This window comes from Dermochelys coriacea, chromosome 7, assembly GCF_009764565.3.
Source record: "Dermochelys coriacea isolate rDerCor1 chromosome 7, rDerCor1.pri.v4, whole genome shotgun sequence".
NCBI classification, from domain to species: Eukaryota; Metazoa; Chordata; order Testudines; family Dermochelyidae; genus Dermochelys; species Dermochelys coriacea.
In genome coordinates, this window is record NC_050074.1 from 46,401,916 (window position 1) to 46,420,619 (window position 18,704).

Here is an 18,704-nt window from a genome sequence, read left to right on the forward strand (position 1 = left end):
CCGTGGTGAAGACACCACGCTAAGTCGATCTAAGTACGTTGACTTCAGCTACGCTATTCATGAAGCTGAAGTTGCGTAACTTAGATTGACCTCCTCCCGCCCAGTGTAGACCAGGGCCCAGAATCCTGCCCAGAGCCTGCCAATTGCCATGTTGTTCTGCCTGGGATACAGGGAAGGAATTCTGTCATTTGGGTTTGTCTACTGCCCTCTTGTGGTATGTTGGTGTCTCAATATGTTTATGTGCTGTGACCACAGGAGCCTTTCCAGCATGAGTCGCTGCTGATTGACCGGAAGGAGCACAAGTTGACCAAGGCAGAGAAGAAGGCAGCAAAGAAGAGTTATGAGGAAGAGAAGCGAGCATCCGTCCCCTATACCCGTCCATCCTATGCACAGTATTACCCAGCCAGTGACCAGAGCCTGACAAGCATCCCTGCCTTCAGTCAAAGGAATTGGTGGGTGCTTATTTCATTCCCTGTTCTGCTGAGGACTTCAGTTGAGGGGAGAGGCGGGGCAGGAAAAGCAGCTGGGGTAGATGAAGACTAACCTGTTACCCTGGGCGTTCTCACTTGGCTCCTAGGAAATGGGACTACTGAGGCTGGGTGATGCCCCCTGTCCTTCCCCTGCCAACTATAAATACACATCCATGAAGAAGGGGAATGAAGCAAGGAAGGTGGGGAAAGCAGCTGATTAGGGAGGAAGCCTCCCTTTGCAGCCTGGGGGCACATGCAGCCTTTCTCAATGGGGGTGTCACTGATTGCAATGGCTGTGGCTGAGAGAGTGGGTATAGTACCGTACTGAGAGATGCAGAATCCAGACAGGTAGTGCAAATGTCAAGACCTGTCCCCACACACCACCTTTCTGGCTAATAGCCAGAGTCACTATGTCCATCATCTGCCTTCGCTTCACCTGGAACATGTGTAATTCCCCATAACACTTTGCATTGTCCAATCTGAGGCTCTGGGAGTGCTGTACAAACGCTGGCTGGCTGCTTGCATGTCTCTGCTGTGGGTAAGAAAGCACCCCCAGTTTACAGATGGGGACACTGAGGTGAAGTGACTTGTCCAAGGTCAGTGACAGTCAGGAATAGAGGCTGGAGTCCTAATGGCCAGTCCTATGCTTTAACTCAGAGATCAAACTTTAGAGACTTTACTCTCTCTTTGTGATCCTGGAGCAGTGAGATTCCCACTTCCTCTCTCCAAAACTGGGAGTAGAGCCAAAGAGTTTCAGGACTTTGCATTTTGGGTTTTTCTGCCTCCACGAGCAATTTCCTCTGTGCAGAGCCTCACAATTGCCCATGTGAACGACTGAGAATGGTGAAACCAAATACAATTGGGACTTTCCCTCCAAAAGAACATAACTCCATTTGATGCTCTCCTTTTCCCTCTTCCCACTAGGCGACCAGTCTTCAAGGGTGAGGACAAGCCAATGGCCAGCGTCCGCCCTCTTCAGTCCACCCCCATTCCTATGATGCCTCGCCATGTCCCGTTGGGTGGCGTGGGATCAGCATCTGGTTCCAACCCCGCTGTCAACTTCCCCATCAACTATCTACAGCGAGCTGGTGTCCTTGTTCAGAAGATTGTCACCACGACAGGTCAGTCGTTCCTTTGGAACCAAGTCCCCCTGAGAACACAGCTGGTTGAGACAGAGTCCTGGGATCCAGAGATGGAAGGCAGGCAGTCCATCCCTCTGGGCTAGAATAGTGTCCCAGACAACCATGGTGTCTCATCTGTGGCCTAAGAAGCTGGATGAGCCCCTTGAGGGGGATTGTGTCAAGAAGAAAAGTGTCTGATTATGAATTGAAATGTGTCCCTTGAAGCATGTGCTGTGGTGTTTAAACTGAAGTGCTGGAATCAGATCCACTAGTGCAGACTGGAGGCAAGAGGGGTGCTGATTCCTCTGCAGCAGCTTGGCTGGGAGCTGTCTGTTCTCTACTGCAGCTGCTCAACAGCTCCCCTGCCACGTGGAGGAGAGAGAGTAACTCTGGCTGTTCTAGTGCTTGACTGATTCTCTGTCCTGGCCCTAGCATAGGTTAGAGCACCGCTATCTTGCACCAGCTGGGAACAGTGGCTAGGGACCATACACAGGCTGGGGACAGCCAGAGTACAGTGGGCTCCAGCCACTCCCTTTCCCTACCCCCTCTAACTTTTGCCTACCAGGGAGCCAGTTATGCCACCTCTATGCCTGTTATGGATTCCATACCTGGAGAATCCCCAGCAGCGGGTTTTGCACCCACAGGTGAGCTAAGGGAGTAAAACAGGGCAGTGACTCTGCCCCCAAATACTGATTGTAGCTCCCTGATCTCTTTGCAGCTTTCAGGCCAAAGATATTTCAAAAGCCAGGTATGCTGGCTGCACTGTATGGTACTCTGGCTTTCATTGCTCTGCCCAGTCCCATGTTCTAGTTGATGGGGCTTGTGTACTGGGGCACCTTATCTTTCATTTCCACTGACCCCCCCACTCCTTCCTGAGCTCTCAGTCCCAGGGGATTCCACTTCGGCTTCCTATGCCTTCTTTGTTTCTCCTAATTAAACCCTGATCTCATTTGTAGCAGAATTTATTGAGGAAGCTAGCTGGATGCTGAGGGAATTTAGCCCTGGATTTCTCCCACTCTTTTTTGAGCCCATAATGTAACTTCTCAAACGCTGGCTTTCTCCATCAGATATTGTGATTCCAGGCACAAACACATCCACCGATGTGCAGGCGAGAATCAGTGCTGGTGAGAGCATCCACATAATCCGAGGGACTAAAGGTAAATCCCTGATTTGGGAAATAAGTAACTGCTAATCTCCTGGCCCTGATATACTAAAATCCCCCCAGATTCCTGTTTTCAGTGCTCTGCATTTGCAAGATGCATTTATTAAACCGGCTTCTTCAAAGCTTGTAGAGTCAGAAAAAACAGAGGTGTTAGTTGTGGGTTTAACCGGGATGGGGAGATGAAGGGGACCAGGCCGCTGATACTGTAATTTCCTGTCAGTGCCCCAAAGAGAATGGTCTTCCATCCTTCCCTTCTGAAGAGGATGGAAGCAATTTCAAGCTCCGGAGTTGACCTTCTCATTATGTTAACACAAAATCTCCTATCATGTTTCGGGGATGAATAGTTCTTGACCTACTAGACCATTACAACCAATGGAGAAGTTGCAACTGACAGAGCCCCAGGTCAGACTGTAAGGAGATGTGGCGGTGCATTCTCCCTTCCAGTGGAGTCTGTCTTGTCACCTTTCAAGAGTATTGCAAGCTCTAGCTCTTTACACAAGCCTTCTCCCAACAATGGTGGAGCAGCTGGCCAGGCATCGTTTCTCAGAGATGGGCCAGAGGTCGGCCTGTTCGCAGTGCTGTAACACTAGAGGGGTGATCAGTTGGGGCCCTCGGGACAGGGATTGTATGTTTCAGTTATTTGAACAGAGCCTAGTTGAGTGCCATTGAAATTTGCCAGCAACACTGCATAAGGAAAAGTGGAACCACAGCCATTGCCACCGGCAGAGATGATGACCTGAAAATGTGTTCGAGTCCCCTGAGGGAGAAAAGGGAGCACGGGAAGGGGATTCGGATCCTGCAGTGATTCAGCAGAGAGCCACGTGTGTGTGTGTGTGTGTGTGTGTGTGTGTGTGTGTGTGTGTGTAACCCTGGGACAGAGAGAAGCAGAGGGAGGGATTTTTCAGGGACAGACTGGAGACAGGCTCTAAAGGAGAGAACCAGCACGCACCTGACTGCAGGGGTACTCCAGCACTGAGAGTGTTCAAGAACGCAGTCCATGGCAGCCCTTGTTGCTGCTGCATGCTGGTTTTACAATCTGCTCTGTTTAGGTAAATGGCTTGTGGGCTGTAGGCTCCTGGCATGTTGCCAGCACAGCACACAAGTGGGCACAGTTTGGGTGCCTCTGGCCTGTCTGTAATGGACCTGTAGGCCACTGTCACAGCACTGTGACACTAGCATTGCCCGATGGTAATGCTCACAGACGTGGAGAGAGAGATCAAAGTGTTTGGGGATTAGGGGCTGGTGTGTCCTCTCTGCTGCCCTTTTCTCTCCCTGCCTGCCAGTTCTGCAGCCTTTCCCTGGGGCAGGCAGCCAGCAGCTGGGCATGCAGCTGTTCCTGTGTCTGACCAGTTGCTTCCTCCCTGTCTGTTTCAGGGACGTACATCCGTACCAGCGATGGGCGGATTTTTGCTATCCGGACCACTGGGAAGCCGAAGGGCAGTGAAGACCGTCGAACGGCTGCCTCAGGTAGGGACCGAAGATCCTTGCACGGGATACAAGTGCCCCAAGTGCTCTCCTCTGTTGGGTTTCTGTGGTGGGTGTTTCACTGCACTGTCTTCCCCAGGGCTGTATTTAGGGGACTTGCTTTACATCCCTGCCCAAGAGCTTCCTCTCTTCTCACTTCTTTAAATTCCACATTTTCTGTCCTCCCTGGCTGATTCCATGGCAGCCCCCTCCCTCCCACCCACAATCCCATCCCACGCTGAGTCTATTCAATCCCCCCTCTCCTCCCTTTTCCCAGTGCCGGGATGTTTCTCCAGGCTTCTCTGACTCACCCACTCCATCTCCTTGTCACCTCCAGGCTCTCAGGGTCCGTCTCTGGAATCCACAAGCAATGGCAGACACAGTGCCTCGTCGCCCAAGCTCCCTAACACAGAGGAGCTCACTCGGCCCATTTCCCCCGACAGCCCGGAGATCATCAGCGAGCTGCAGCAGTATGCTGAGGCAGCTGCTGCCCGGGAGTCTCGCCACAACTCCCCCAGCACTAACACTGTGCATGGACACCCTGCCCGGACAGAAAATGCAGCCACCTTAGCAGCCCGGGGAGCTGAGCAGCGATTGGGCCTCCATTGCTTGGCTCCGTCGGTTTCTTCAGCCCTGCCAGCCACCAGCCAGAATGTCGATGGTCACTCAGTGCTGGACTTACGGGGCAACAAGCGCAAGTTGACCTCGCCCTCTGTCCCCGAGGAACCAGCCCGTCGGCAGCAGAAAAAGCGCCACCTGCCAACGTCTGTTCAGTCGTACGAACACGGGTACCCAGTCTCTGGTGGGTTCACCATGCCCCCTGTCTCTTTAAACCACAACCTAACCCATCCATTTGCCCCCCAAGCAGGAAACTCCTTGTACATGGGCACTGGCACATCCTACTACCAGCTGCCCAATTTACTACCAGACCCTCAGCTGGTGTTCCCTGTGACTACTGACCCTCTGCTGACAGCCGGCACCGCCAGCTCCTCTGCTGCTACCTCAGCCACCGCCAGCGTCCCCTCGTTCATGCTAAACCCCTCTATGACGGGGATGCTGCCCAGCTATTCGCTTCCCTTCACGCAGTCACTCCTGCCTGAGCCCAGGATGTTTGCTCCTTTCCCAGCCCCAGTTTTGCCTAGCAGCCTTCCCAGGAGCATGGCGTCTGCCTACCCTGGCTACATGTCCCCTCATTTGGGCTACCCGGCTGGGGGCCTCCTGAGGTCCCAGGTGCCTCAGTTTGAATCCCAGGAGGCCTCAGAGGTGGGATGCAGCTCCAATGATGATGAAGACAAAGACGACGATGTAATAGAGATCACAGGGAAATAATGGGCCCAGTTCCTGTTAGATCTCAGCTTAACCAGGAGGCAAAAGTTTCAGGGCCTTTCTGGAGTCAGGATTTCACCTCTGGGTTATGGCAGCAGGGCTGGAGGAGAAGATGTTTTTAGATGTCAAGGATCTGCGTTGTATTGGGGAGGGAGGGTGGGGAGAACAAAACCTGAACGGACTTGCAAGAGTGGGGGGCAGCAATGCAAACCATAGGAGTGCCTCCCTTGCTTTCTCTCCTGCATTTTCCGTTTGTCTGTCTGTGTTGTCCGAAAGGGAGCCTTGACGTTGCGATTCAGTGCCCCTTCTCAGGCGTGGAGACACTGGGTTGATCTCTGTGTGTGGAAGAGCTCCCTCTCCTGCGAACTGCCTTATCTGTGAACTTTTCTCGCTCAAGGAGGCACGGGGTGGGAGTATGCCCCAGGAGAGGGTCTTGATGAGCATTTTCAATTGGGGCGGGGAGGAGCAGGCTATATGTCGTGTGTGTACGAGGGGAGGGCAAGGGGTGTGTGTGGGGGAGTCCATGTGAAAACCAATTTGTTTTTCATCCTCTTAAAAATTCAAAACACAATAATCTGACAGTTTGTACCAGGCCCCTGCTGGAGGATGAGATGGGGAGTGGAGGGAATGCTGAGCTGTGGCATGACTCTCCAGTCTGCCTCCCTCAGGGGGCCGTCTCTATGAAGTCCTCTGAAGGCAGCGACTCTAGTAGGTTGATCCTGTGGTTCTGGTGCTGGCTTCTCGAGCCTGGGTTGGGTTAAGAATCCTTTAAATCTTGTAGCAGTTCGAAGAGAATACTGGGGACTTTCCCAGTTCCTCCCTCTCTTCCAGTGCTGACCTCCACATCAGGCTATTGAAGGGTATGCCGTCAGGCTCCAGGAGGAGGCCTGGATGGGAGCAGGTGGACCAGTTTGACTCCTATCAACCCCAGCCAGCAGGACAGGTTGAAAAGGGATACGATTGCGGACTCAGCGCCCATCTCCATTAACTCTGTGATCGGAGCGACTGCCCCCTTCACAGAATCTCTACATTAATTTATTTCATGAAGGCAAATATTTATTTGTTTGGGGAGTTTCTTTCTACGTTTTATTAATTTTGTTGTTTAAAAGAAAAACAAACCTGCTGGCCTCCATAATGCAGTGGTTCCTTGTTGGATTGTCTGTATGGGGGAGACGAGACATAATGACCATTTGACCAAAGCATAATCTGAAAGCAGGACCAATGGTGAACGTTCTCCAGTAGCCAGCTCCCTTGTTTGGTACTGTTACAGTGATGTGGCATTGCCTGTGCCATTTACACCCCTTTGGGAGAGCGTGTGACAGTAGTGTGGGGTAGTTGTTACAGTGTCCGTCCGTGCAGTACAAGGGATAATGAGAAATCTCTGGTCTTGGGATTGGGATCACTCTGGCACAGTGTTTGCTGGGCGGCTGAGAAATTAGTGTGCTAACCAATCTCTCAGAGAGATAAGGAATCTCGGCTCATGAAAAGTGGGCTTGGGGATCTCATGGCAGCAGGCTTGAGCTCCTATTGGCTTAACGGACCCCCTGGCTGACATGTGGACCACTGTTGCTGGGCTCCAGCCCTTCCTAACTAGAGAGGTGTCACATGAGAGTAAAAAGCAAGAGAGTGCCTCTAGCACAGAGAGTAAATTTCACTGACTGGTCAGCTCTTGGTGTCTGCATGCAAATCATGCTCTTGGCATTGAAATGCCACCTTTGCATGAGTTTGGGCACCTGAGCTAGATGGCCTGTCATCCTGTCCACTGTGTGCATGCACATGCACTGGTAACTGCTGAGTAATCTTGGAAACTCAATGCCTGCTCAAAGGCCCAGATCCTCGAAGGGATGTAGGCTCCTAAATCCCGTTGACTTCAATGGAAGTTAGAATCTTAAATACCTTTGAGGATCTGGACCTACATGTCACCACCTCAGGGAATGAGAGAGACTATGAATGTCCTTGGAAAGTGGTCCATGCCACTGGACCAATGACAGCTGTTGGCACAAACCTGTGTTGGGAAAACCTCCAGGGCTGATGCTTCAGTACAGTTATTGAGGTCTACTCAGACCAGCTCAGGAGGGAGGGACAAGCATTCTGGCATATTGTGTAAGGTAGCTGTGAAGAAAGGGGAACTGCTTTATCGAGGGAAGGTGGTGCGGTGCGTGTGTGTGTTTGTGTGTACCATGACAAAAGTAGGACGTTATGGGGCTTTCTCTCTGTCTTTCTCTGTTTTAATGGAACTTGTCTCTCAGATGTAACCACACCATTCATAGAAGCCTTAGATCTACAGTTTAGCTATGCAAATTATTTTAAAAAACAAACATTGAAATAGTGCTTTCTTCTTTAACATATCCTATGAGTTGAAAACGGAGGGGTTCTGAGCAAACTTCTGAACAACTTGTCTTTGGATGTACCATGGAAATAAACAAACAAACTCCTGCTCCCCCCCACTCTACCCCTCCCCCAATAACAAAGCAAACTAACTGATGGTGTCCACTCCAAACACTTGACAGTGCTGCATCTATGAGTCATGCCCTTTGCAGTTTGTGTCCATCTTATGCAAAATACTGTGACGCTGATTGTATTGTATCACAGCTGTCTGTTGTATCTCTGTAAGGCTCTCAAAAACTCTAGTGGATTTGGGAAGCGGACCTAGGCAAGGGGGTTTCTTGTCAAGAGTAGCGAGGATTCAGATCTGGGGGAAATCTAAACAATACTTGTGGAAGGCAACTGTTGATTTAGGTTAGAGCAGATCTTTTAACCAGAGTCCCTTGGCATGGAGTATGGTTCCTTCGTTGTTTGTGCCAGGGTAGCATGTTTAATCTGAATGATCCTGCTAGTTCTTTGTAATGGAGGCATCTTATTTGACTCTAAGCAGTAGGTTAACGTATGGTTCTGGATGCTGTACCTGTAATTGCAGCAGCTTTCTCAGAGACTTTGCTCATTGTCTCACGAGGAAAGCACCAGAGGCCTCTGGAGGGCACTTTGGATGGCATTGAATTGGGCAGGCCTCTGGCACAGCCTCACTTTGGTGGGTGGAATATGGGAATTTTTCTGCTCACAGGAATCGGTGCACCTAGAATTAGTTTAATCAAACCCTGTAGCCATAGGAACTGGAGACTGATGGATCCTCTGATAGCCATAGGAAATGGACCCCTGTAATTTACTTCCCCAGCCACTGGATGACAGTGTTGTTTCACATGGAATATTTACTTTCTGCAAGCAAGTAGGTTTAAAATTGTGCTTGTTTTGAACACTGGTTTTTGTATTCAGTCAAGAAAGCAAGGAAAACTAATGCTTTTTTTGCATTGTGCAGATTCCCGCATTAAAATGACTCTTGTAAACAGGGACCTTTCTCTGTCCTTGGCAAACTTCTATCTCCTCCTGTCTGTTTGTAGTAATTCAGTGCTTAGAGTGCACATCCTTCATAAACTACTGGAGACTAATTAGCCCCACAAGTGCCTGGGTTGAACCCCCATCCTGTACCCCAGCCAGCACTCGGTGGGTGGGTCCCTCTCTCCCTCCCGCTCCATCCGGACAAATGCTCAATCCAGACTACCTCCTCCCCCACAAACCCTCCCAGTTTCCATGTGTCATCTCCCAAACGCTAGCTAGTGGTTTAAAGATGAAATCCCATTGATTTGGGGCATCATAACCTTTGGGTGAGATGATCTCATCACCTGGAGTGAAGGAAGGGTTGTGAAGGTGATTTCCTCTGCCCTTAGTTTTCTGTTAGTGCTGAAGAAACCCCCATCACCCAGATGCTGACCACTGAGTTCCACTGGGTGTGCAACATCTTCCAGGAAGGTTCAGCTTCTCGTGCTTCTGAATACATGAAGTGCAGAGAATGCAGACAGACCATGGATCAGAACTGTTTAATGACGGAGATCAGGAATCAGAATTGTTTAATGACTTTGGCATAAAAGATCAGAAAGTCCTTTATCTGATGACGATATAATCTTCAAGAATGTCTTGGACATTTAAAGGTGGTATTGACAATGGAGACCTCTTTGAATCCTGTTCTACAACACTTTCTTACCTAGGGTATGTCTACATTACAGTCACTACAGTGGCACAGCTGTGCTGCTGTAGCGCCATAGTATAGGCTCTTCCTGCATGGGTGGAAGAGTTTTTCCAATGCTGTAGGTATTCCACCTCTCCGAGAGGGGGAAGCTAGATGGATGAAAGAATCCTTCCATTGACCTACCTGCGTCTTGACTGGGGATTAGGTCGACCTGACTACAGTGTGAAATTTTTCACAGTCCTGAGCGACGTAGCTAGGTGGACCTAAGTTTTAGGTTAGACCAGGCCCTACTCTCCTTGCTCCTCTTCCACAACCCTCAGTCTTCCCTCTTTCCCTGATCACTCCTTTCCAGACTCCTGTCTTTTCTCTAGTTGACACATAGATCCTCTCTTTGCTTTCCTGATCCCCTGTGATGGGGCTGTCTCTGTTAATTTTCTCCAAATGGACTGACCAAAGTAACTTATAGTTCATATTTGTGCTGCAGATAACACTGAGAGTAGAACAGGGGCTCTCTAATAAGCACTTGGACACTAAGGAAGATTCCTGGGCAGAGCACAGAAGCCTTGGCGACTTGTACAATCCTTGGGTTGCACTTCGGCTGCCCCTTTCAGTCAGTATCTAACTATAATAAGTAGATTTTACTTACTTAGGCTGAACTGTTTAGATGGCAGTTTCTGGAGCAGCAGGGATATTGGCAAATTCCACTCTGTACCACTACAAGACACTAAAACAGAATTAGGGGAAGAGGTGACCTCATAACTGTGATGTTTCTATGAGTTTTCTAGGATGTACCTATTCTCAGTCCAGTCTTGGGCAATGTATTTTCACGCAGTTCTGCAGGATGGAGTATCTCACATTCAGTTCCACTGCCCTCTGGGGACGAAGCTGGGTGAAAACTGCCAAACGAGCTTCTCTAAAGCTTTGCTGGGAATGAAAGAATTCACTTTGCGTTTTGCTCTCCGGGAACAATCATGCGATTGAATTTCACTAGTGTGAATACTGATGGGAGAGTGCCCTTCACCTTGCACATTTGAATACTTCTGGCAAGCAAATTCAGGTTGGTTTTCCATGGGCATTTGCACCAGTAAGCAGATAAATGTTTGCTAATAACTTCAAATAGTTGCTAAATTAGAGAAAATCATGGTCTGTGGACATTCTGTGAAGAGAAAGTGGCAAAATACAGCAACTCCATTCACAATGAATGTGCTTCTCTGTTCTCTCAAGTGAGATCAGGTAGTCCAAATTTGAGGGGAAAGGAGGGTGGGGGGAATTTAGTCCAACTAGGATACACTGGGAATGGCTCCTTGCAAGCTGAAAAGGAAAGAAACCCATCTGCAAAGGGAGAGGATGTTGTAAGTGGGGGGTGATCAACCAACTGTGTAGGGTGGAGGGAATAGAGGGAAGAAATCCGCATATGCTCCACCCTATTCCCCCTGTATTGAAACAATACCACTAACAGCTGCCCAAAGCTGCACTGTGTCTTGGGTCTTGTATTGTTAGCCATCCAGCTTGCATTCAGAAACTCTCTGGTAGATTTGCTTGTATAGGGGAGCGTGAGCAAATCCTTTGATGATGTTTGTTTTTTATTTTGTTTTTTCTGTTTTTAATACCGCCTTAGTTTGTGGCCTGTCTTTTGTGATCAGAAAGAGGAGTTACTGTAGCAGGGTGGGTCGGTTGGCCGGCTGCACACATGTGCTTCCCTCTTCTCTCTGTCTAATGGAGCGTGCTCACTGATCTCCCAGAACAGAGACTTTGAACAATTTGTTGTTTATATGATGTATTTATTTTTACTTGTGTTTCATGTCATTTTTTAAAAAAATCAATAAATTGTAAGTTGGTATAACTGCCGATTGGCGCGCTCTCTCTATCTCTCTCTTTTTTTGGTAAAATAAACTTCAAAATTAAAAAAAACAACAGCGACTATTGTCTGAAATGACTTTGGTTTGGATTTGCATGTTCACAAATTATTGCATGCACATGCTGACGGAGCCAGGGAGCTGGGAAGTGTTTAGTGAGTTTGATTGTTCTGGAGTTAGAGAGACAAAGCCTGGTGCATTTAGGATGTCAAGCCTCTGATTCAGTAAAGCACGTAAGCATGTGCTTAACTCCCATTGAATTCAATGGGACTTAACTTCAAGCATGTGCTTTGCTGAATTGGAGCTGTGGTAAATTTCACTTTGATCGGTGATATGTGAAAATGGATAGTTCTCAAAGTATGCACAATCCCAACAGAATCACACCTCTTTTCAGCAAATGTTTAATATCCTTGGGCTGCAGTGAGGACTTTTGGTATTAAGACTCCATTATTTTGTACAAGTAAGAGGGCAGAATACTTACTGCAAGGGATTTATTCCCTTTGTTACTGTGAATCAGTCATGCTCTTATGTACTTGATCACAACGTGAGGGCAATGAGAGCAAAGCTGCAGGGAGGGGACTCCAGCATAGACCTGTTCTGCACCCCGTCCCAACTACCTTGATTTTCCTCTGAATTAATTAGTTCTGGCGTGGGCCCTAGGAGCCCTTTCATCCTAAGGCAGACATGCCACATGATCCTCCACCTTCATATCAACAAGTTCCTGATGAACCCCGCACCGTGAACAATTGAACCTAACACTCATTCTCAAGGCCCCATAGCCTCATTCAAATGGATGGCTAGACATCACATTTCCTTGCCAAACCCAGTATGTCCTTCCCCCGCCCAGTTAGCAAACTCCAGGCCCTTTCCATTAAGGAACCTTTCTTCACTTTTCCTTGAGGGATTAGACTCAAATCTTATTCTGATAGTCAACTCAGCTCTGCCTTTCACACCAACTAGTGTAATTCCCCATGTGCCTTTCGTCCTGAGCCTCAGCTATGCCAACTCCATGTGGTGGATGTTCACAAGGTCCTAAAATTCTGCCTCAGAAGAAAGGCATGGAAGGGGGTAACTATTGTCTATCCTGTCCTTGAGGGGCTCCGAAAGGTCTTAAGGCACAGATTAGTTCAGATAGGCTCCAAGCCTGGCCAACAAAGCTGTGTATATTTAATGTCCCAGCCCACGATACCAGAAAACTGTTGTCTTGCTGGGATGGGACCAGTTATAGCTTGTTCCCACTTTTATACCATATATCCTTTTGTCAGCAAGAGACAGCCTGGAGCCTGCCTGCAGGGTATAATGGCCTTGTCATGGCCTCACAACATCTGTCGCTGCCTCCATCATGGTAAATGGCCTGTTGGATGGGTGTCCCCACATGTATGTCATTTGGTTTTCTCCCGGGTTGGAGGATCCCAGCGCGGGAACTCTCCCTGATTAATGCTATGCCTCTCTGGTACCCAAGACTAACATCTGCCTTTTGAGTTCCCAGCCATTGGTACCATTCTGCAAGGAGATTCATTCCAGCTGCCTCGGTCTCACAAGAGCAGTGCAGCACTGCAGAGGGTTTCTCCAACAAGATCAGATGGCTGGTAAGGGGGAAAGTATAACTAGTTAAACATTGCAGTGAGGGAGGTAATTATGGTGGTTCCCATTTTGCCCCATGCCAAACACTGAGTCAGTAGCAGTGCTGGGACCAGAACTCCAAACTCCTCCCTCCTCAAGCTTGTGCCCTATCCACTAGCCCATGTGTCATCCTCCCTAATTGACTTGCAGTGCTTGCCTGAAGGGGCGGGAGGCTCTGTGCTCCACCAGGGCAGAGGGAGAAGTGTATTACTGAGGCTGGGTATCAATTCCCCATAACAAGGGAGGCTGGTAAGAAACATGGGTTTCCCTTCTGTTTAATTTCCAGTATTTATCATTAATAACAAGAGGCATAATAAGAAAATGACAGAAGGAAAATGCAGAGAATAAATATTTCATGGTATGTAAATAGTTTAAAGTCCTCATGTCACATCAGTCTTTGTCAGCCGGCCTAGTAACCAAACAGTTTGCTCCAGGCCATGGCTGCAAAGTCCCTGGTCTAGCACCTCTTGGATTTAGCAGCCCCATTGGTCTGGGGGTGTCTGAGCGCATCTGCACTGTCTGCTGGCCCATCCCAGGCTCCAGGAGATGGCAAAGGGCAGTGTCACGGCTGAGGTAGTACATGACGAGTCTGTGGGCCTCTCAGCAGGCAGAGCTTGGCAGTGGCTGAGCTGAGCTTGCACCTGTGTGCAGGGCTGTGCATTCAGAATGGCTCTGGAGACGTGGCTGGCTAATGGAGACTGGTTCAGTGACCTGCTCCCCCTACAGAGGGCACTGTGCAGAGATCAGACTAGTCTCAGCCCAGCTCTGGCTGGCTTCAGGGGGTTGGGATGCCTCCGTGCTCGGCCCTTCTTGCTCTCCAAGGAATGCTGCTGCCACTTCGGGTTCCAGGCCTTTTGTCGCTGCCTCTCCTGGTGCCGGAGCGCATTGCAGTACTCGTCCAAGCTGGTGCCTGGTGCCCCCAGGGTCCGCGGGTAGCCCTTGTACTGGAGCTGCTTGGGCACGGCGCTCAGGTGGCTACCTCCTTCCTCGGCACCCTTGCTCTGTTTGGCCCCCATGGCCTCGTGACCAATGACACGAAGGCTGTAGTGTGTGAGGGGGCGGGAGAAGGCACGCTCCATTGCCTGGCACTGATAGACCCCAGCATCCTCTCTTGCCAGCTGGCGGATCAGGAGCCCTTGCTCCAGGGTAGAGAAGCGGTCACCGGTCCTCACCTGGGGCAGACACAGGGAGGGGACAAAAGCAAAGTGCCCTGAGATGCTACCCAGGGGTTGCTACAAGGGAGCCAGGGCTGCAGCTTGCGACGTGCTCTGCTCGTCCATCAGGGATGGTGGCATTGCCCATGCAGGGACTGTGCCAGCTGAGCTGCTTGTGCACTGGGCCATGCTCAGGCCTGGGCAGCACCCCCCTGCTGCCCTTCCCCCTCTGAGGGAGCGGGGAGGAGCAGAGACCTGGGTTGCGTCGTCCCCCCCACCCCGAGGGATCAGGTGGGAGCAGCAAGGCCTGGGCAGTGTCTCTTCACCGCCATGCCCCCTCCGGGACAGAGCATGGGAGTCTGGCCATACCACTCCCCACGATTTAGCTTTTCCCTTCCCCAAGTACCTCATCCAGGGCTGCCTCCCTGCTGCGCTGCACGAGCCATCGAATGGCAGTTTGGGGAGAGTGTGCCAGGCACTCGAGGAAGGTCGAGTTGTTCTCCACACCAAATACCAGTTTCTCCTCAGCTGCAGTGACCCCTGCAAGGGGGAGAGCAGAACATGTGCATGTGGGGAGAGCAGAGCCCTGGGGCCTGGTGCGTCGAGTCTCTCCATGCCCTGAACCAGCATCCCCTCTTCCCAAGCTCTCTAAACCAGCCCCCCAACCCTTGCTGCTCTAATCCCCTGGAGCAGCCCTGCCATGGCCCCACCTGCTCCAGTAGCCCCACATCCCTGCTGAGAGAGTTCCACCTTCCGGCTGGGCTAGAGCATGGCACCACACGTGTGCAAAGTGCTCTAGCCTTTGGGGCAGGAGGGCAGAATTGTAATTGGCAACGACACAACCACCTTTTGCTGCATGAAAAGGGGCCTGGGGTGTGTGTGAGATGACTTGCTGTACCTCGTCTTTGCACACACGCAGCTGGCAGTGCCCAGAGCACAGGCAGAGAACATGCTGTTCCGGCTTTCCCGGCCTGGCACGCTGGGGAGTGACTGGAAGGGGGACAGCGTTTATGGAAATGGAGCTGGCCGTCCCAAGATCTTTCTTCTGCTCACTGTTTGCTGGTTAATTACTCGGCCGCACCCAGCCCCATGTCAATGGCCGCCTGGCACTAAATCTGCTCACATGCTGTGCCCTGGAACTGAGCTGGGTTCAGTTTTGCAGGCAACACTTCCTGGGGAAGCACGTTGTCCAATGTGACTGTACAAGCCTGGGGGGGGTGGTCCTGCATGGCTGCTGGGATAGCTGCTCCTGTACGTTGCTGCCAGCATGGGGGGGGGGCCCTTCCCGGGGCTATCAGCACCCCAATGCTCAGCTCACCATGTGGTGCGCGGTGCAGTGGTACAGCATGCAGATGCACCATGATGTGGCATTGGTGCAATGTCTCCATCATGGGGCGGGATTGCCCCACCCATGGCCAATCCTGCTAGAGGCACCCGAGGCTAGCTGGGGTTTCTGACTCACCCCCACCTGCTCCCTCCTCTATGGCAGAGAGCAGCCCATGCTAGGCAACATGCAGCCTGTGGGAGAGGGGTGTCACAATGGCTGACTCTCACCCGCTGTGGTGTCCTGGCACTGACTGACCGGGTCAGCCTTCAGCGCATCCTGGCAGCGTGCTCGCCTGTGTGGAGTGCAATGAGATAACACACTCAGTGAGCTAGGTGCCTACTGCAGGGTGTGCACCAAATGGAGATTTATTGGTGGGGCCGTGTGGGGCTCAGGGCTGGAATAGCAGGTGGCTGCAGGTCTGGATGGAGGGGCATCGGCAGATGGGTGTCTGGAAGGCCCCTGACAAGAACAGGCAGGGGCTGCTGCAGTTCTGGATTGTTGACTTGGGTTGACTAGGAGAAGCCAGGGCAACGTCTGGTACAGTGGGTGGTGTCCATGGCTGCTGGGGAGCGGCTCCAGACTGCAGGGTGTGTAACTAGCCCTGAATTCCCCCTTCCCATCTCCATGCAAACAGCCAGGGACGGTGGACACTGTGTGAAGGGAACAGGGCAGGGCTCACCTCTTCTCAGTCAGCCGGTAGGGGCTGCAGCCCTTGCCGTCCCATGTACAGTAGGGGTCTCTGGCCAGGCAGCAGTCAGCGCAGTCTTTGCCGTAGAGCTCGCAGCGGTACAGGGAGAGCTGGACCAGCCCATGGGTGCTGCTCACAAACAGCTCCTGCTGCTCATGGAACCAGAATGGCTGTCAGCACCCCTGGCTCCCTTTCCATGGAGGAGTGGCATGCAGTAGCCTGGGAGCAGGGCTGGACCCACACCTCAGTTCCTAGCTAGTGAAGGAACCAGCTATTCTAGCTCTTCATGGATTAGTGTAGGGAATAGGCACCTGACTCAAATTGGGGCACTTTGACACACATGGACTTGGGCAATGCCAGTCCTGGCACCATGCAATGGGGGGTCTGACCCAGCTGGAACTGGGCAGCACTGCACCTGGTGCCATGCAATGGAGGGCTTGACCCCAGCAGCTGAAACCGGACAGCCCCCTGCCTGGCACCAGATGCCATGCCATGGGGGGCCTGACCCTGACAGCTGAAACCAGGCAGCACCACACCTGGCACCGGATGCCATGCAATGGGGGTCCTGACAGCTGGAAATGGCCAGCACCATGCCTGGCACCTGGTTCCCTGGAGTGGGGGATCCTGTCCCACGCAGCTGCAGCATGTGAATGTCTGCATTAGTGTGTGGTTCCTGGCTGGAGAGCCTGGGAGTCGCATCCTTGATTGCATGGTGTGACTGTGCCCTGCATAGGGCTTTGTGAATAGTCATTAATGAGGCCTTACCCGCTTTGGTGAGAACTGCATGTCCAGGATGGGAGACGGCACCTAGAGGAGAAAGGACGGCACTGGAGCTTGGGTAGGTCTTTGCCCAACTTCCCAGCTGAGTTCAGCCACCGCAGCCCCAGATGGTCCAGTGCTGGATCCCTCACGCCCACCCTGCTTTGCCAGTGCACCTCCAGCCTGATGTACCCTAGCCCCTGCTATTCTAGGATCAGCCCTGTGCTTGAATGGGTTAAATTCCAGCAGAAAACGGACAAGAGATCAGGATCCAGCGCCAGGCTCTGACCCAGGCTCTTGGGCAACTCACTGAAGCTACCCTGTGCCTCAGTTTCCTGTCTATGCAATGCGGGTAACAGCACTGCCCCTTGCCTCTGACTGAGGGTGAGGCCCTCTAAGACTACAGCGCTGAGGCTCTGAGCCTCCGGGTGGAGGGGCTGGGATGCAGCCTCCAGGACGCGGTCCCCCTACACCCGTGGCTGTCTGTGGCATGGCACTGCATGAGCTCTGCCCATGGTTGCTGCAGCTGAGGGTTGGGACAGGAAAGAGCAAGGGCCTGGCTGGCCCTGATGGAGGAGCAACTCTCTGCCACAGCAGCCAGCCTGGGAGAGGCTGCTGGCCCCGCCAGACACTCCCCACAGTGCAGACCCCAGCTGCAGAGGAAGCTGCACTGTTGCAGCCACTTTCAATGGCCACGCACAAGCGTCCCATGTCCTGCAGCTGAGGCCTCTAGTGGAATCAGGTCCCCCAGGAGCCACTCTAGCCCCTCAGGGCAATCAGAGAACCCAAAGGGGGTGGGATGGGTACCTTAGAGACACTGATTTCCTCCAGGCTGATCTCCTCGCTATCCTGGCCTCTCCCACTGGTGAGCCCCACCTTCAGCACTTTTCCTTCATCTGGGGAAGCAATGGGGGAGCCATCACAATCCCACTAGACCCAGCGAGAGCCCCCTCAGGAAGTGCTTGAGGGGGAGGCACTGCAGCTATCAGCTGCTACAGAGCTTCTTTCCTTCCCTGAGCTAGTAATGATCTCCTCTCCAGCTGGGGAGGAGATCATTGCTAGCTCAGGGAAGGATAATTATTCAGTGTCCTCCCCAGGCAGGGGGGACTTTTTCCGAGCCAGCACATATACCTTGTCTTCTCCTTTGGGATTCAGCAGGAGGAGAGATCAGACTTGACTTCTGAGCAAGCCAAAGCTGACCTGCCAGGACCAGCCCTGTGAGAAGTGGGTTTTGCTAGCCGCCTGCCCTTTCATCCCTCCTCCTCATTGTCCTGTCTCCTCAGAACCATCAGTGCCAGGAGACCAAGTCAGAGACCTGCTAAGTGTAGCAAGGGAGACGGAAGCCAAACTGCACCAAGGACTGGCCTTTACCCAGTTCTCTTCTTAGCAAGAGGCTGCATCTTGACTATCTGCAGCTTGCTAGCAGATCCCACTCCTGGGGGCCGCCGATGGGGCATGGAGCAAGCGCCTGCAGTATTTGCTAGCCCTGAAATCTGCAAACTCCCGCATAGCCACCTACGGAGCTCAAGGTCAGGCCCCAGTGAGGATGGAGTGGGGAGTGAGTGATGCCCTCTAGTGGCTACTCTAGATACCATAATTGACCTGCTCTGGGGTGGTCCTTGTGCTTTTGAAGCAGAAGGGTCCAGCTTCTGGTTATCTGTGTATGTACAAGTGATTGACCGCTGCAGCCAGCAGGAGCAGGTAGCAGCGCAGCTAGCTCTCTGGGGCAGGGA

The 18,704-nt window shown here is 51.8% G+C and overlaps 2 protein-coding genes across 6 annotated transcripts in view; one reads left to right on the forward strand and one right to left on the reverse strand.

Moving 5' to 3' along the window:
• Positions 1–11,412, forward strand: part of RAD54L2 (RAD54 like 2) — a 91,243-nt gene extending 79,831 nt beyond the window's left edge. For 3 of the 4 annotated variants that reach the window (XM_038409982.2, XM_038409983.2, XM_043518476.1), the window contains 5 exons: positions 256–452; positions 1,395–1,591; positions 2,659–2,748; positions 4,128–4,220; positions 4,555–11,412. In XM_038409982.2, the coding sequence (XP_038265910.1) occupies positions 256–452; positions 1,395–1,591; positions 2,659–2,748; positions 4,128–4,220; positions 4,555–5,546 (1,569 nt within the window). In that variant the 3' untranslated portion in view covers positions 5,547–11,412. The remainder of the gene's footprint in view (positions 1–255; positions 453–1,394; positions 1,592–2,658; positions 2,749–4,127; positions 4,221–4,554) is intronic. The other variant, XM_043518477.1, reaches the window with a different exon arrangement.
• Positions 11,413–13,302: 1,890 nt separating this feature from the next.
• LOC119859412 (semaphorin-3D-like) overlaps positions 13,303–18,704 on the reverse strand; it is a 43,822-nt gene continuing 38,420 nt past the window's right edge. For both annotated transcript variants that reach the window (XM_038411531.2, XM_038411533.2), the window contains 6 exons: positions 17,779–17,867; positions 16,978–17,019; positions 16,204–16,361; positions 15,752–15,816; positions 14,604–14,737; positions 13,303–14,215 (listed from right to left, as the gene is read on the reverse strand). In XM_038411531.2, coding sequence (XP_038267459.1) covers positions 13,787–14,215; positions 14,604–14,737; positions 15,752–15,816; positions 16,204–16,361; positions 16,978–17,019; positions 17,779–17,867 — 917 coding nt within the window. In that variant the 3' untranslated portion in view covers positions 13,303–13,786. The remainder of the gene's footprint in view (positions 14,216–14,603; positions 14,738–15,751; positions 15,817–16,203; positions 16,362–16,977; positions 17,020–17,778; positions 17,868–18,704) is intronic.